This window comes from Microtus oregoni, unplaced genomic scaffold (assembly GCF_018167655.1).
Source record: "Microtus oregoni isolate MIOR12 unplaced genomic scaffold, Mior012 000025F_ref0000491, whole genome shotgun sequence".
Taxonomy (NCBI): domain Eukaryota; kingdom Metazoa; phylum Chordata; class Mammalia; order Rodentia; family Cricetidae; genus Microtus; species Microtus oregoni.
Window position 1 is genome coordinate 26,013,157 of NW_024543084.1, and position 17,310 is coordinate 26,030,466.

A 17,310-nucleotide genomic window follows, 5' to 3' on the forward strand; every position below is an offset into this window, starting at 1 on the left:
CTCCAGTCCACCAGTGCCTTTTTATATATTGTGTATGTAATCGTGTGTGCTTGTGTGTGCTAGTACTGGAGATGGAACCCAGAGGCACCCATCTTTGTTGTTGAAGTTGGGAACACACTTAAAGCAACTTTTTGTGAGCACATATGGAGACAGCATCTGTAAGTGGTTGTGTTGACTCCTGCGAACACACATGGAGATAGCTTAGCTACCTCTGCATCTGTAAGTGGTTGTGTCGACTCTTGCTGTCCTTTTTCAGGTGGACCCTGCCTACACAGGGAGAGTTGGGGCCAGCGAGGCTGCGCTGTTTCTGAAGAAGTCGGGGCTCTCTGACATCATCCTGGGGAAGGTAGGGAAGATGAAGCATAGTCTCCTAACTATGCAGACCCTCCCTGGGTAGGGCCAGGACACTCAGAGCTTCTTTGCTGTAGCTGGTGGAGCTAAAGGCCTTTAGAACTAACCTTTCAATCCCATCCTAGCATTTGAGAGGCTAAGGCAGAAGAATCATGAGTTCCCAGCCAGCCTGGGCTACATAGTATAACCTGTTTTGAAAAAATAAATCAAAGCAACAGTGCTAAGCATGGCAGAGAGCTCCCTTAATCCCAGCTCTCTTGAGGCAGAGGGCTATGGATCTCTGGAGTTTGAGGTCAGTCTCAGATGGTGGTCCCCGTCAAGGTAGAGTGCTTCTGGTGTCTTGATAGCTGTGGGTTTGCATTGCCATGTAATGATTGAATAGGGAGCTAAGTGGGCATCTGGGGTTCTTTGGGCCCTGCCACCAAATGGCTGTGTGTCTGGCAGAGTTATTGGTCCCAGCGCCCATGGCAGAGAAGCAGTTAATGTGACTTGTGACGACAGTCATACTTACAGGCATTTTTATGTCTCCACAGATATGGGACTTGGCGGACCCTGAAGGTAAAGGGTTCTTGGACAAACAGGTATATACACATACACAGAGCAGGGGAGGGGCTGGGCACCCCTGAGGCTGGGCAACTTGTACATTTCTTCCACTGTCTGCTATCATCCACACACAGCTGCCAGGCTCAAGTGAGGAATTCTCACTTTGGAGTACAGGTCTGTAAGTATCCAGCCCCTGACTCGGTGACATGCCTTTGACTGTCTTGGGACTGTCTCAGCCTCTTTACCTGCTGGTGTCATAAAATTGCCCTGACAGAAGCAGCTCTGGTGAAAGGGCACCTGTGACTCACAGCTCTAGGCACAGCCACTTGGGACAAGTCAATCTGGAACCTGAAGTAGCTGGTCACATCCAGTCAGAAGCACAGGGACCTGAATGCTGTCTTGTGTTCATTCAGCCCAGGGCCTAGCCCAGGGGTGTTGCACCCACACATCCCAGGAACCTCTCACAAGCCCACCTAATTGAAGCAGCTCCTCACTGAGACTTCTTCTGAGGTAGTTCCCATTGTGTCACTAAATAGCAAGGGGGCTGGAGAGAGGACTCAGCTGTAACCAAGTTCAGGTACCAGCACCTACATTTGTCAGCTTACAGCCACCTGTAACTCCAGCTCTGAGGGATCTGATGCCTTCTTCTGGCCTCTCAGAGCACCCACCCTTACATACATGTATACATACATACACACCTTTAAACAAAACAAACCTAAACATCGTGATGAATTTACCAGTGATTAAAGCACTTTAAAGATTTAAGGTAATTAAAATAAATTGTACTGTGTATGATAGTGCACACCTTTAATCCCAACACTCAGGCAGCAAAGGCAGATGGATAGATCTCTATGAGTTTGTGGCCAGCCTAGTCTACATATGGAGTGCCAGGCCACCCAGGACTACACAGTGAGACTTTGTCTCTTAAAAAAACCAACCAAACAACCCCACAGGAGTGGAGGGGAGACTAGAAAAAAAATTGTGTGTGTATGTGTCCAGACCATGGAGGTCAGAAGGAGGTGCTAGATCCCCTGGAGGTGAGGTGATCTGCAGTTGGGAGCTGCCTGATTGGGGTGCTGGGAACTGAACTCTGCGGGAGAAGCATGTGCTCTTAACCTCAGAGCTATGTCTTCAGCCTAAAGACTGTTTTTTTTTTTTTTTTTTATTTTTCAAGACAGGGTTTCCCGTAGCTTTTGGTTCCTGTCCTGGAACTAGCTCTTGTAGACCAGGCTGGCCTTGAACTCTCAGAGATCCTCCTCTGCCACCCGAGTCCTGGGATTAAAGGCGTGCGCCACCACCGCCCGGCCAAGATTGTTGTTTTTCAAAGTAATTTTAGAATTCTCTAAAGAGACCAAGTGTAGTTGAGTGGGTTCCTACACACCCTTTCTAGCCCATGTTTGTAGCCAGCTCTTCCCAGGGATGCCTGGTCACACAATTCCAATGCTGTGTCACTGCTGTGGTTACAACACTAACCAGGGCTTGCAGCCAGGCTGGGTGTACCATGGAGGTGTGTACAGATCAGCCTGACTCTCAAGCCTCCCCTTGGAGCCCTGGGATTTGCTCTTCAGGAGTATTCTGAGTGGAATTGTGTTTGTCCTGAAGTTCTGGCTGTGGGAGCCTTACACAAGGCTTTACGGTGCTCACAGGGCCTGGGTGCAAGTGAGTTCCCCAGCTCTTCCCCCAAGGTACTGTCTGAACTGCTCTGTGTCCTAAGGCCTCAGCCTGTCTGTCTGCTGGCCACTGACCACCAGCACCTCCCGCCCTTGTGATTGGGTTGCTCGGCCGCTTAGTGAAGGTGCTGAGGGACCTGATTTGATCCCTCTCACCACCATCCTGCCCTGTTTTCATGTGATTCTCCACAGCTCCTGTGAACATCTCTATGAAAGGCGTAGCTCTCTCCCCATGTTCTTACGCCAGGAGAGAAGCTCTGCTGTAGGGTGCACACCTGCCCTAGCCTGTGTCACTGATAAAACCACAAGCACCTGGAGAGGAAGGGTTACTTGATTTACAGATTACAGTCCATCATTGAGGAAAACCAAGAACTCCGGGCAGGAACTGGAGCAGAGGCCATGGAGGATCAGTGCTTTCTGGCTTGCTCCATATGGCTTGCCCAGCCTGCTTTCTTACAGAATTTAGGACTTACAGAATTTAGTGCCAGCCCAGGGGTGGCACTATTTGTGTGAATCATTAATTAGGAAAGTGTTCCACAGACAGGTCCACAGGCCAGTCTGATGGAAGCAGTTCCTTGATCAAGGTTCTTTTTCAGCTGACTTTATTTTCTGCTAGTTGACATCTCATCACAGAACACAGGTCCTGCTGGCACTCAGGAGGCTGAGGCAGAAGAATTGAGAATTCCCCTTTAGACTCAACTGCGTAGTTAAAGAACCTGTTTCTAAAAAGGAAGCCAGAGGAATGCTTACTGTTCTTGCAGAGAATTGAGTTCAGGCCTCAGTACCCCCAGGGCAGGACTGCTTACAACTGCCTGTACCTCTGGGCTCTGAGGGTGGCACATACCTTTAATTCCCAGCACTTGGGAAGCAGAAGCAGGCAGATCTTTGAGTTTGAGGCCAGCCTGTTCTACAGAGCGAGTTCCAGGACAGGTGCCAAAGCTACACAAAGAAACCCTGTCTTGCAAAACCAACAAAAGAAAAAGAAAGAAAAAGGAGGTCAGTGAGATAAGATAGTCCCTCTGGTGAAGGTGCTGCCAAGCCTGATGGCCCGAGTTCAGTTCCTAATCCCTAGACTCACATGGTGGAAGGAGAGAGCTGAATTCCCTCAGGATGCACATGACCCCTCTTCCCAAATAAATACTAATAGTTAGTTTCCTTCCTTCTTTCCTTCCTTCCTTCCTTCCTTCCTTCCTTCTTTCCTTCCTTCCATTTTTTGGGACAGGGTTTCTCTGTAGCTTTGGAGCCTGTCCTGGAACTAGCTCTTGTAGACCAGGCTGGCCTTGAACTCACAGAGATCCGCCTGCCTCTGCCTCCTGAGTGCTGGAATTAAAGGCGTGTGCCACCACCACCCGGCTACTAATAGTTTCTTTAAGCAAAAAATTTAAATCCAATACCTGGGCTGAGGCCCAGTTTAGGAGAAAAGTTCTGGCATGGTATTCCTGAGGCTTCAGGTCCTATGCCTGCTCCACAAAAACAGAAACAAAGCGGGCTGTGTATATTTGAGTTGTCAGTCATTGTGAGCGTGTGGACCACTCCAGCATTGTGACCTAGGAGCATTGCCTTTGAGAAAATCCCTTTGCTTGAAACGTTTCAGTGCTCAGTACTTACCAATGGCTGCCTGCAATGGTGTCTGTGGTCATCACAGTGGAAGTGAGAGCTGTTCTGTCCTGCCTTACGTTGTTCATGCCTCCTCTTTTTGGGTCCACAGGGTTTCTATGTTGCACTGAGATTGGTGGCCTGTGCACAGAGTGGCCATGAAGTCACCTTGAGCAATCTGAGCCTCACCATGCCACCACCGAAATTTGTGAGTGTGCAAGCCATCATACTCTCTTGGTCCCGTGTGTGCACATCTGTGTGAGTGATGCTCCATGTTTTCTCTTGTCTTTCCTGTGAGATGCGTATATCATAAAATTCCCCATGTTTTACATGCGCAGTTCAACTAGCATGGTGGCACGCCTTTAATTCCAACATTTGGAAGGCAGAGACAGGTGGATTTCTGAGTTCTAGGCCCTAGGCCTGCCTGCTCTACAAAGCTAGTTCCAGACAGCCAGGGCTATACAGAGAAACCCTGTCTTGAAAATAAAACAAAATAAATAAAATGCATAGTTGGGTAGCCCTTAACACATTACAGTGTTGTGCAGCCGTTAGCCTGAGTTCCAATTCTCACCTCCCAAAAGGAAGACTTTGGGCCATGTCTTATTCTTCGTCTCCCCATCTCCCCGTCCTTGGTAGCCACCCATCTTCTTTCTGTGTGGGCTGTCTTTTCTGATGCTGCTCTCAGTGGAGTCACACAGAGTATATGGCCTTGTGTGTACATCTTTCACTCAGTCTGCCCAGATCAGAACACTGTACTGTTGTGACCGTGGCTGTTCTGTCCATTTGCTGAGCTCTGTGATGTTGTCTCTACCTTTGGCTGTTGGGAGCAGCACAGCCATGAATGGATTTGCGTGTGCACCTGTGGGTTTACACCTGGGAGGGGAGCTGTGGGGTCATAAGTCATTCCCTGTTTGTGACCTTCCCACTTTGGAATGAGATCCTTTTGGTTGTGTTTGCATATGTGATCCTGTCCTTTTTTTCCTCAGCATGACACTAGCAGCCCACTGATGGCCACACAACCGTCTACAGAGACCCACTGGGCTGTGCGGGTAAGTGAGGGGGACAGTGCCGTAGTTGATGCGCGCCGTATGTATTGTTTGGAACTTTCGGAGGCACCTTTGCCATCTCTATGTCTTCATAGAATCGGAGGATCATATCTGTGCTTGGATTTTGTTTTTAAGATTTTATTTTTAATTGTTTGTATGTCTGTGGTGGGTATGTTGCCCTTGAAGACCAAAGACAACAGGGTTGGGGGAGTGGGGGGCCGCCTGGAGCTGGAATTACCAGCTGTTGTGAGCCACCTAACTTGGGCATTGGAAGCTGCACTTGGCTACTCTTAACCTCTGAGTCATCTCTCCAGCCCTTGTTTATTTTGTTTTTTTGCTTATTGAGAAAGGGTCTCATGTCATCCAGTCTGACATCAAGCTCAACCTGTAGCTAAAGCAGCTCCAATCTTCTGATCCTCTGCCTCCCTAGGATGGGGAGGGCAGGCACTCTCGGCTTGAAAAATCAAGTTTCACATTCTTTCAGTGTAGCTGGCAGCTGTGTAGGAGCAAAGGAGCTGAGGATCTGAGGTTGCAGTTAATTTCTGTGCTCTCAGGCTGCATCTGGGGCTGTGTTGCTTGTATTGGTTCTTCAAGATAGAGTAGAGTCACACTGCTATACAGCCATCCAGCTCTGCCGTGACCCATCTTCCCTCTCTGAGATGCCTACTGCTTTGCAAAAAACCTCACCCAGCTCTTAAGGTGTTCCTTTTCCATGTAGAAGGACAATGTGGTCCTGCCCCTTGGAAGGACAAACAAGCATGGTGGCTGTCTTAGTGTCTATTTCAGTGAGGAGACACCGTGGCCACCATAGCTCTTAGAAAGGAGAGCATTTCAGTGGGGATTGCTTATAGTTTCAGAGGTTTAGTCTATCAGCGTGACAGGAAACCTGGTGGCATGTAGACAGACATGGTGCTGGGGAGGAGCTGAGAGTTCTATCTGTATCTGTATCCACAGGCAACAGGGGAGGGGGAGCCACTGGACCTGACTTGGGCTTTTGAAACCTCAAAGCCCACCCACAGTGACACTTCCTCCAACAAGGCCACACCTACCTCAACAAGGCCACAACTCCTAATAGTACCACTTCTTGGTGACCAAGCATTCAAATCTATAAGCCTTTGAGGGGGTCCATTCTCATTTAAACTACCACATTCCTACATCCTGGCCCCCATAGGCTTTGTAGCTATAATACATTCAATCCAATTTCAAAAGTCCCCAGTCTGTCACAGTCTTCACACTGTTTGAAAGTCTCTTCTGAGACTCATGACAACCTCTCTTTGTCTGTCTGTCTCTCTTTACAGGGTTTCTCTGTGTAGTCCTGGCTGTCCTGGAACTCACTCTGTAGACCATGCTGGCCTCAAACTCAGAGATCCGCCTGTCTCTGCTTCTCAGTGCTAGGATTAAAGATGTGTGCCCCCATGCCTGGTCCTAAACTTACCTTTAATTTCTTTTCACAAGTTGGAAGTTTAGCTGCTTGGAGTCTTGCTTGAAGTCACCACTCCCTTTATTTCACTGAGCACTGTACTAACTCCATTACACTTTCTAATGCCCTTTTTCTCCTTGAACTGGACCTCTTGTGATTTTCCTTGCTCAGCTTGCTCCTTTTTTTGTGTTAGATCTGAATGAGAGTGACTACTACCAATAGTCAGGCTGCGGAGGTGCACACCTTTAGTCCTAGCACTCAGGAGGCAGAGGCAGAGGCAGGAACACAGATGCGCTTCTTGCCCCTCTTCTGGACTTGTCCTGCTCTTTCATTAAGCAATAGTTTGAATCACTTTTGCCTTGCTAAGAGAAGAGGAAGGAACCTATGACTATCTCAGGGCAAGTAAAAAAAAAAAAATCAGAAAGCTGGGCCGGGCAGTGGTGGCACACACCTTTAATCCCAGCAGGTTTCTGTACATTCTGTAAATTCAAGGCCAGCTTGGTCTACAGAGCCAGTTCCAGGACAGTCAGGACTACACAGAAAAATCCTGTCTTAAAAAGACAAAATGGAAAAAGCGAGAGAGTGACCTGTTGTTGGGTTTACTTTTACTCTAGCCCCATGTTGGAACACTAAAATGTTGGTTTTTTTACTCTTTTGGCTTTTTTTGTGGGGCCTGCCACTCAGCTGTCAAATCACATGGAGGCTTATCCTTAATTATAAACGCCTGGCCTTAGCTTTTCTTAACTTGAATTATCCCCACTACCTATTGCTTCTGGGCTTTTCCTTTTCTTACTTCTGTAGATCTTACTGTCACTCTTGCTCCCCCACGGCTGGCTGGGTGACTGGCCTCTGACGTCCTCCTTTGCCTATGCGTGGACAGACCTTGAGATTCTCAGGAAGGGCTTTGCCACCAAACTATACCCTTAGCCCTGTTTAGTTTGTTTCTCTGACACAGGATCTCCTGTAGCCCAGTCTGACTTCAAATCTCTATATAGCCAAGAATGACCTTGGGCCCCCACCTCCACCTCCTCAGTCCTGGGATTGCAGATGGGCCCTGTGGTTTATGCTGTGCTGGGGATGGAGCCCAGGGATTTTTGTGTATGTTGCACTGAACCACAGCACACCTTTTTTTTTTTTTTTTTTTTTTTTTTTTTGTTTTGTTTTGTTTTGTTTTGTTTTGTTTTGTTTTTCGAGACAGGGTTTCTCTGTGGCTTTGGAGCCTGTCCTGGAACTAGCTCTGTAGACCAGGCTGGTCTCGAACTCACAGAGATCCGCCTGCCTCTGCCTCCCGAGTGCTGGGATTAAAGGCATGCGCCACCACCACCCGGCTCACAGCACACTTTTTAAAACTTCTTTCTTAGTGATGAGATTAGAATTTAAGGCTTCACTGTGCTGAGCCCCATCACAGCTTATGTTTGAACTTTGAGAAGGAAGACTTCTGCTCTTTAAATTGAAGACAGGGTCTCCCCATGTAGTACAGGCTAGCCTGAAGCCCTTCATCTTCCTAGCTCCATCTTGAGTGTTGGAATGAGAAGTATGAGCCATTGGCCCCACTAGAGGTTGATTTGGACCATGTTTACTACCAAACTAGACATCTAATAAGGTTCCTTGAGCCTGCAAAAGCATCGCCCTACTTGGCTAGGTCCCTTTTGCCATGAGGCAGAGCAAGATATGGACCAGCTTCTCTTCTGCTCACCATGGCCCCCAGGCCACAGTGCCAGGGAGCTATCCCCCACCCCACCCACCCCCGGCCATAAATTCTCCTTCCCCAGCTTGCTCACCCTAGAACAGCTGAGCTCTGTATAGACAAGCCTGGATTTGAATCCAAACTGTGTACTCTGTACTCATTCCAGCTCCTTCTTTCCTGGTAGGTGGAGGAGAAGGCAAAGTTTGATGGCATCTTTGAAAGCCTTCTACCAGTCAATGGTCTACTCTCCGGAGACAAGGTCAAGCCAGTCCTTATGAACTCGAAACTCCCTCTGGATGTGCTGGGCAGGGTAAGGCCTGGGTGCTGTCCCGTCCCGTCCTGTACTGTGGTGTGTCTGTCCGCTAACAGTCACCTTTTCCTCCCACCGTGCGCTGTGCCACCAGGTGCGTCCTATGTGTCTGGCTCTTCTGTAGTTGGAGGATCAGGACTGCTCTTCTGCTGCTGGGAAGATACTGGCATCCATCTTCTTATGACAAGAGGCAGGGGCAGAAGGGAGATGGCTAGATGTACCTGTGAGAGCAGAGCCTGCTCCAAGCCTGCCCAGCACTGAACCCCTTTCTTTTGGGTATTTGTTTCTTTCCATTTCTTTTTAAGAAGGTGTCTGCACAGGAGTAGATGTACATGAGGACTTCAGAAGACAACCGTGGGTGCACTCTTCAACTGCTGGCTACTGTTTTTTAGACAGGGTCTCTCCCTGGGCCTGGAATGTACTAAGTAGCTGGCTGGCCAAGAGTCCAGGCTTCATTCTGTCTCTGTCTCCCCAGTACTGGGGTTACAAGTGCATGCTACCACACGTAGCTTTGAAGAACAAGTGACATTGTTTTTTTGTTTTTTTTTTATTTTGAGATTTCATTGTGTTTCCCTGGTTGACTTGAAACTTATTATATAGACAATATTGGCCTTGAATTCACAGAAATCTGTTTGCCTCTGCCTCCCAAGTGCTGGATTAAAAGCGTGTGCCACCATGCTATCTACATTTAAAAACCAAGTAAAACTAACTGAGCTTGTTAGGCTTTGCGGCAGCACCTTTACCTGCTGAGCCATTTCATTGGCCTTTGTCTTCTGTTTTTAAGCAGATGCTTTTTCCTGCCTGTCAGTTTTGAGGTTTAAGCATTTTCAGCTCTGTTGCGGGTTTAGAAATAGTCTTAGATACTCCTTTTTTGGTTTTATCATTTACCCCATCTTGACTGGGGATAACCTTAAATTCTAATCCACCTCCATAGTGCATTTCATCTATCTGTCTGTCTGTCTATCATTTATCTATCTATCATCTATCTGTCTATATCATCTATCATCTATCTACCTATCATCCATCTATCTATCTATCTATCATCTATCTATCATCTATTTCTATCTATATCTGTCTATCATCTATATCTATCTATCTATCTATCATCTATCATCTATCTATCTATCTGCCTTAGTTTTGGTGGCTGTGGACATGCATACCTATAATCCCAAGAGACTGAGGTAGGAGGATCTAAAGTTTGAGGCCAGCCCAGTCTGTAGCAGGACCCCTCATCAAAAATAAACCTCAGATTTGTTCATATTAGTGCAGTGTGTTTGGCTCCAGACCCCCCCACTATAGGCACGATTCCTTTAGAGGGATGTGGCTGTGGCCTAAGACTTCATCCTGCCAGCCTGCTTCCTGGTGTATGTGGGACAGGCAAGCTTATTGTCATCTGTGAGGCCTTGCTACAGAGGGACCATGGGTGTTCAGTCAGAGCCCAAGGCCCTAGCCTCCAGCAGAGCCTAAAAACAACAAACATTGTCCTCGGTGGCTCTCAGAGATCATTTCCTGATGCTCATTAGATGTGCCTCTGTCAAGTTCTAGACTACAGGCGTGTGCAGCATTTCCAGTTACATTTTAAATTAGACTTTAAAATCTGTGATACAGGGGCTGGAAAGATGTCTTAGGGCTTAAGAAAACTGCAGAGGACCCCAGTTTGACTCAAATTTCAGTTGAAAGAGTTGCCTGGGATGTGGTTTTTATCCTAGCCTTTGTAGGCACAGTGAACATGTTTTAGGAAGGGTGTAGGTCTCAGCTTTGGTCCTCAGCTCCCTCAGAGGATGGTTTTCAGAGAGCTGCAGGGTGTCAGGGTTGTTTTGATTTCTTGTTTTGATCTTTTTAGGTAGGGTCTTAGTCCCTGTTCTATCTTGCTGTGAAGAGACACTATGATCATGGCAACTCTTTAAAAAGGAAGTATTTAGTTAAGGTTTGCTTACAGTTTCAGGTTAGTCCGTGATCATCACTGCAGGAAGCATGGTGGCAGGCAGGCAGGCACAGTGCTGGAGCAGTAGCCGAGAGCACACATTTGATCCACTGGCAGAGATGCAGGGAGAAACTTGATCTGACCTGCTTTGGGCATTTATCCTGCAGTGACACAACTAACTCTTCCAACAAGACCACACCTCCTAATCCTTAACAGCTCATCAGCTGAGGACTAAGCATGCAAATATGTGAGCCTATGGGGGCCATTTCCATTCAGACCACCACAGATAACCTGTATACTCCAGGCTGGTCTTGAGCTTCCAATTCTCCTGCCTTAGTCTCTTGTCACAGACCAGCTCTTAAATGCTTTTCCTCCTCCTCCTCCTCTTCTTCCTCCTCTTCTCTCTTCCCTCCCTCCCTCCCTCCCTCCCTCCCTCCCGTCTCCCTCCCTCTCTCTCTTTGTGTGTGTGCGTGTGTGTACATATATATGTGTGTGTGTATGTGGGGGTGTGTGGACAAACAGGTACACAGCTTCTTAAGTGCCTCTGCTTGCTGTGGCCTCATTCACTATTAACTCAGATGTTGCTTGTGCTGGGTAAGACTTTATAGGCACTTCCTCCCCTTGTATCTGTCTGTCCGTTGCAGGTCTGGGACCTCAGTGACATCGACAAGGATGGACATTTGGACCGAGATGAGTTTGCTGTGGTAAGTCCTCTGTATCCTGCTCCTCCCTTTTTGAGGCCTGAGGAAGTACTCACGGGGTGGGTATGGGAGTCTCTGTGTGACATCTTCTAATACTTAGAAAAGGTTCAGGGGCACAGCAGAGTCCACAGCTGCCTTCACTGATCCAGTGGTGTCTTACAATGCCTGTTCACCATCCTTCCTCCTTCTCTGTCTCTTCCTTCTCCTCCCTCCCCCACTTCCTCCCTCTTCCTCCTCCCATCCCTCCCTCCCTCACTTCTCTCTGTCTCTCTCATACACGCACACTTTTTCCTGGATCATTTTCAAGGAGATAAATTGCCAACACAGTGCCTTTATTTTTGTAATAATTGGAGCTGGTCTTTTTTTTTAAATTTTAATTAAATATCCATTCAAATATTTATACTTCCTTCCCTCCTCCCAATCCCCTACGAGGGGTTGGTCCACCAACTGAGGCAGTGTGCCTGTTCTAACGGGAGCTCACCAAATTCAAGCTGGACCGAGTCTGAATGAGCATGTGATCAAACCAGACTCTCTGATTGAGCTGGTCTTTTGTTTGTTTGTTTGTTTTTGTATTTTTTTTTTGAGGCAGGGTCTCAGATAATTGGAGCTGGTCTTTTTTTGTTTGTTTTTGTGTTTTTACAGAGAGACAGGATTTCACTGTGTGGTCCTGGCTATCCTGAAACTCACTCTGTAGACCCAGCTGGCCTCAAACTCAGATATCCGCCTGCCTCTGCCTCCCAAGTGATAGGCTCAAAGGCTTGTGCCACCGCTGCCTGGCTTGAAGCTGGTCTTAAACTCCTGATTCTTCTGCCTCTTATTTCCCTAGTTTTAGAATTATACATGTAACTTCCAGTTACATTTTAAAATAGACTTTAAAATCTGTGATATTGGGGCTGGAGAATTGTCTCAGGGCTTAAGAGCATAGCAGAGGACCAGGGTTTGATTCCCGTCTCCTCCATGGAGACTCACAGCATCTGTAACTTCAGTTACAGGAGATCTGACACCCTTTTCTGGCCTCCTGAGCTCTGCACACACCTAATGGACAGACACACAGGCAGGCAAAACACTCATAGATAGAAAAATAAATCTCGAAAATCTGTGATTTTTGTCAGTGTGTACCTGTCATCCTAGTACTCAGAAGGCTGAGGCAGGAGGATTGGGATTCATATCAAGATTGCCTCCATATAAATAAGTACATAGACATGATTTAGAACACGTCTCTCTGCTCCCCTGCCTGTCCTCTCTCTGTCCCCTCTGGGATCTACTCCGTGTCTCCTGAGTATTTTGAAGTAGAAGCTCCTTTCAGGGTCTGTGCACTTCCAGATTTCAGAAATTTGGTAATCAAGCTTAGTGGTCATACCTCATACTGATGGACTCAGGACTGTTACATACATGTATTTCACTTTTCCTGTTTGTTCTTGGCTATTTCAACTTTTTTATTGCTAATAGATTAATAACGATTGAAATAAGTAATTGCAGCAAAGACTGGGGCTCAGTGGGTAGAGTACTTATTAGCGTGCACAAAGCTCTGGAGTCATTCCATGCCACATAAATCAGGTGTGGTGGCACATGCCTGTAATCTCAGCACTCTGGAGGTGGTCACAGCAGGAAGATCAGGTGTTCAAGGTCAGTTATTTAGTGAGCATGAGGCCAGCCTGAGAAACATGTCTCAAAACAGTCATGGCAATGTACTGTAATAGAAGTGTTACGAATGTGGTCTTTTGTTTCTGGAATTTCCTACCTAACATTTCAGACCACGGGTAACTCAAACCTTGGCAAGGAACCCTCAGATCTGGCTATGTGGTGTCTGGGCCGTTGTCTGTGCTCACAAAGAACCCTCAGAACTGGCTGTGTGGTGTCTGGGCAGTTGTTTCTGCTCACAAGGAACACTCAGAACTGGCTGTGTGGTGTCTGGCGGTTGTCTTTGCTCACAAGGAACCCTCAGAACTGTGTGGTGTCTGGATGAATGTCTGTGCTCACTTCACTTGCCTAAATTCAATATGGCTCAAGAAGCTGCAGAGGAGGCTGATGTCTGAGAAAAGATAAACAGATTCCTTGGAGCCTCTAGGGGTTCCCATGGCTCCCAAGACTGCACGAGACTCTCAGTTCTGTGGCCCCTGCCCCTCAGTTCCTTTCTCTTCTCGTTGGCACCACAGGCCATGCATTTGGTGTACCGCGCCTTGGAGAAGGAACCAGTGCCCTCCGTCCTGCCCCCATCCCTCATCCCACCCTCCAAGAAGAAGAAGACAGTGTTTGCAGGAGCTGTGCCTGTCCTGCCTGCCAGCCCCCCACCCAAAGACAGCCTCCGCTCCACGCCATCCCATGGCAGCGTCAGCAGCCTCAACAGCACAGGCAGTCTGTCTCCAAAGCACAGTGTCAAGCAGACTCAGGTCAGTGTCCGCTGTCTGGTCCTGCACGCACCTATCTACCTACCTACCTTCCTTCCTTCCTTCCTTCCTTCCTTTTTTTTAATTGATTTTTATTGAGCTCTACATTTTTCTCTGGTCCCCTCCCTGCCTCTCCCCTCTCTTTTCTTTTACATATGAGGGTGCCCTTGAATTTGGGGCATAGATGTTCAGTATTGAGATTTCCTCTTGATGGATTTTTCCTGTGACTAAAATGAAATGTCCTTCTTTGTCTCTTTTGATTGATTTTAGTTTGAAGTCTATTTTGTTAAATATTAGGATAGCTACACCAGCTTGTTTCTTAGGTTCATTTGATTGGAATATTTTTTCCCAACCCTTTAATCTGAGACGATGTCTATCTTTGAGGTTACGGTGTGTTTCTCGTATGCAGAAGTATGGATTCTGTTTTCATATCCAATCTGTTAGCCTATGCCATTTTATAGGTGAGCTGAGTCCATTTATATTAAGGGATATTAATGACCAGTGATTACTATCTCCTGTTAATTTAGTTTTCATGGTTAGTGATGTTTATTTGTGTGTTTTTCCCTTCTTTGGAATTTACTGCTGTGAGACCATCAATTGTCTGTTTTTGTTGGTATAGCCGACTTCCTTGGGTTGGAGTTTTTCTTCTAATATTTTGTGTAGGGCTGGGTTTGTGGCTAGGTATTGGTGAAATCTGGTTTTGTCACGGGATATCTTGTTTTGTTCTTCAGTGGTGATTGACAGTTTTTCTGGGTATAGTTGTCTGGGCTGGCATCTGTGGTCTCTTAATGTCTGCATAACACTTGACCACGACCTTCTGGCTTTCATTGACTCCAATGAGAAGTCAGATATAATTCTGATAGGTCTACCTTTATATGTTATTTGGCCTTTTTCCTTTGCAGCTCTTAATATTCTTTATTTATTCTGTATGTTTAGTGCTTTGATTATAATGTAGCGAGGAGACTTTTTTTTTTTGATCCAGTCTGTATGGTGTTCTGTAAGCTTCTTATATCTTCATAGGCATATCTTTCTTTAGGTTGGGAAAGTTTTTTTCTATGATTTTGTTAAATATATTTTCTGTGCTTTTGAGTTAAACTTCTCCTTCTTCTATACCTATTATTCTTAGGCCTTTTCACGGTGTCCCATATTTCCTGGCTATTTTAGGTTAAGCTTTTATTAGATTTAATGTTTTCTTTGACTGATGAGTCTATTCCCTCTATTATATCTTCAGGGCTTGAGATTCTCTCTTCCATCTCTTGTATTCTGCTGATAATGCTTGCGTTTGCGGTTCCTGATAATTTTCTCATGATTTATGTTTCTATAATTCCCCCAGCTTGTGTTTTCTTTATTGTCTCTATTTTAGTTTTCAAGTCTTGAATAGTTTTTTTCCTATATTTGATTGCTTTTTCTTGGTTTTCTTTAAGGGATTTGCTGATGTCTTCCAATTTTTTGTTTGCCTTTTTCTCCATTTCTTTGAGGGAATTTCTCATTTCTTCTTTAAGAGTTTCAAACATTGTCCTGAAGTTATTATTTAGGTTATTTTCTTCTGCTTCATCTATATTTGGTTGTTCACGTCTTGCTGTTGTAGAGTCTTTAGGTTTTACTGGTGTTGTGTTGCTCTTTGTGATGTTGCGTGTGATCTTACCTTTTCTACTCATCTTTTCCTCTAATAGGTGTGGTTCTTGCTGTCTGTATTCTGTTGATTAATGTAGGTGCCGGTGAATCCAAGGCTCAGATGGTTGTTCCTCATGGTACAGTCAGTGCCACAGTTCTAGTTACCCTGTTGGTCACTCCCAGACTCTGCTCCACTCCCTTGGAGTTTGCTGTCTCAGGCCTGCTCTAGCCTAGATTTTCAGCTCAGACCTGTTTCTGTAGATGTCCCTGGTCTGGATCTGTTCCTGCAAAGGTCTCTGGCTTGGGGTTGGTCCTGTACAGGACTCTGGCTCTGATCTACTCCCTTGGAGTTCCCAGGCTCAGGTGCACCCAGACCCGTAGAGAACCTTGCTCAGGCTTACTCCCTCAGAGGTCCCAGACTCACAGAGGTCCTGGCTCAGGCCTAGTTCCTCGGAGGTCCTGCACCATTATTTCTTGACAGCAAAAAAAGAGAAAACTTTGATTCAGTTCTCTAAAAAAATTGACTAGAGGTATGGGGCTGGAGAGATGACTACTTCTCTAGAGGACCCGGGTTTAATTCTCAGCACCCACATTGCAGCTCACAGCAGTCCGTACTTACACATGTGATACATAGACAGTAACACCAATACACATAAAATAAATAACCTAGAAAAATTTCTAGAAGGATTCAGAATTAACTTTCTTGCTCACTTGCAGGTAAGTGAAATTGTTCCCTGGTACCTGTGAAGCCTGGGCTCCAGAACCCCCAGGGTGCCAGTGGCCTGCAATGGTGTCCTCATTGAAGTGATACAGTGTCTTCACAGAGCCCAGAGTGTGTGCTCCTAGACTTTCCATATTCAGAGAAAAGACTCACCTGGGTTCAAGTTCCAGCACCCAGTGGCAGCTCACAGCTGTCTGTAACTCTTGTTCCAGGGAATCTGATGCCCTCATGCAGACATATCTGCAGGCAAAACACCAATTAAAAATAAATAAGTTATTTTTAAAAAATGAAAAGAATGCCTAGATGTTAGCTCAGACTAGAATAGGGCTCATGGGTAAGTCACTGTTGTAATATGTTTCAGCCGCCAGTAGCCTGGGTGGTGCCTGTGGCAGATAAGATGCGCTTTGATGAGATCTTCTTGAAGACAGACCTGGACCTTGATGGCTATGTGAGTGGCCAGGAAGTAAAGGAGATCTTCATGCACTCGGGCCTCACACAGAACCTTCTGGCACACATTTGGTAAGAGTGGAAGCCATGGTGGAGGTGGCTCTGAGAGGCTGGGAAGTGGACAGACAGGAGGAAGGGCTCCAGTTTCCCAGGTGCCAGTGAACAGGGAAGTTGGGTCAGCCTTCGTACTGGAGAGCTCTGTTGGGACAATTTCTCCACAAGCCTTACCTTGCTTCAGTTACCTGGAACAATCATTCTGCCTGCCACTTGGGTAAGCCAGAGAGGGCCTTGACAGTTTAGTGAAGTCCTACTTGAAAGGGCAACACCTGCTTCCAACAGGGAGGAAGGTAGGGAGTAGGACCCTTGTTTGTTCCTCAGTGTTATGGGAACCCTTTCCTGGGGAGATGTAACAACATCCCCCCCCCACACACACACACACACATAGTGCACCAAGGATATACCCAAGTTCATACCACTGAAGTCCATTGGGGCACCAATGACTTAACTGGGCTTGCAGTTGATAGGTGAGATGTTTCTTACAAGAATGTGAGGCACCCCAGAAAGGCTGATGACCTCCACAGCGGCACTGATGGAGGCCTCTTCAGTTAATTTTCTACACTCGGTGGCCCTTGGCACATCCTGGGATCCTTGGCTATGTGAGATTAGCGTAGAATTACATACAGTGTTTGGGATGTGTAGATGAGGGTCTAGCAACCCTCCCTACCCTGTCCTCCTATGGGAGACTGATTTAGTTAAAATTTCTATAGTTGTGATAAAACGCTGTGACCAAAAGCAATGTGGCATGGTTTATTTTTGCTTATATTTTCAGATAACAGTCCATCACTGAGAGAAATCAGATAGGAACTCAAAAAGGAATGTGGAGGCAGGAGCTG

General features: G+C 46.5%; 1 protein-coding gene across 10 annotated transcripts in view; it reads left to right on the top strand.

The window, feature by feature from the left end:
* The window catches only part of Eps15l1 (epidermal growth factor receptor pathway substrate 15 like 1), an 83,041-nt gene that overhangs the window by 20,254 nt on the left and 45,477 nt on the right, over positions 1 to 17,310 (top strand). For all 10 annotated transcript variants that reach the window (XM_041674500.1, XM_041674502.1, XM_041674508.1 and 7 more), the window contains exons 3-10: positions 257 to 346; positions 885 to 932; positions 4,273 to 4,368; positions 5,147 to 5,209; positions 8,498 to 8,623; positions 11,192 to 11,251; positions 13,405 to 13,638; positions 16,332 to 16,489. In XM_041674500.1, the coding sequence (XP_041530434.1) occupies positions 257 to 346; positions 885 to 932; positions 4,273 to 4,368; positions 5,147 to 5,209; positions 8,498 to 8,623; positions 11,192 to 11,251; positions 13,405 to 13,638; positions 16,332 to 16,489 (875 nt within the window). The remainder of the gene's footprint in view (positions 1 to 256; positions 347 to 884; positions 933 to 4,272; positions 4,369 to 5,146; positions 5,210 to 8,497; positions 8,624 to 11,191; positions 11,252 to 13,404; positions 13,639 to 16,331; positions 16,490 to 17,310) is intronic.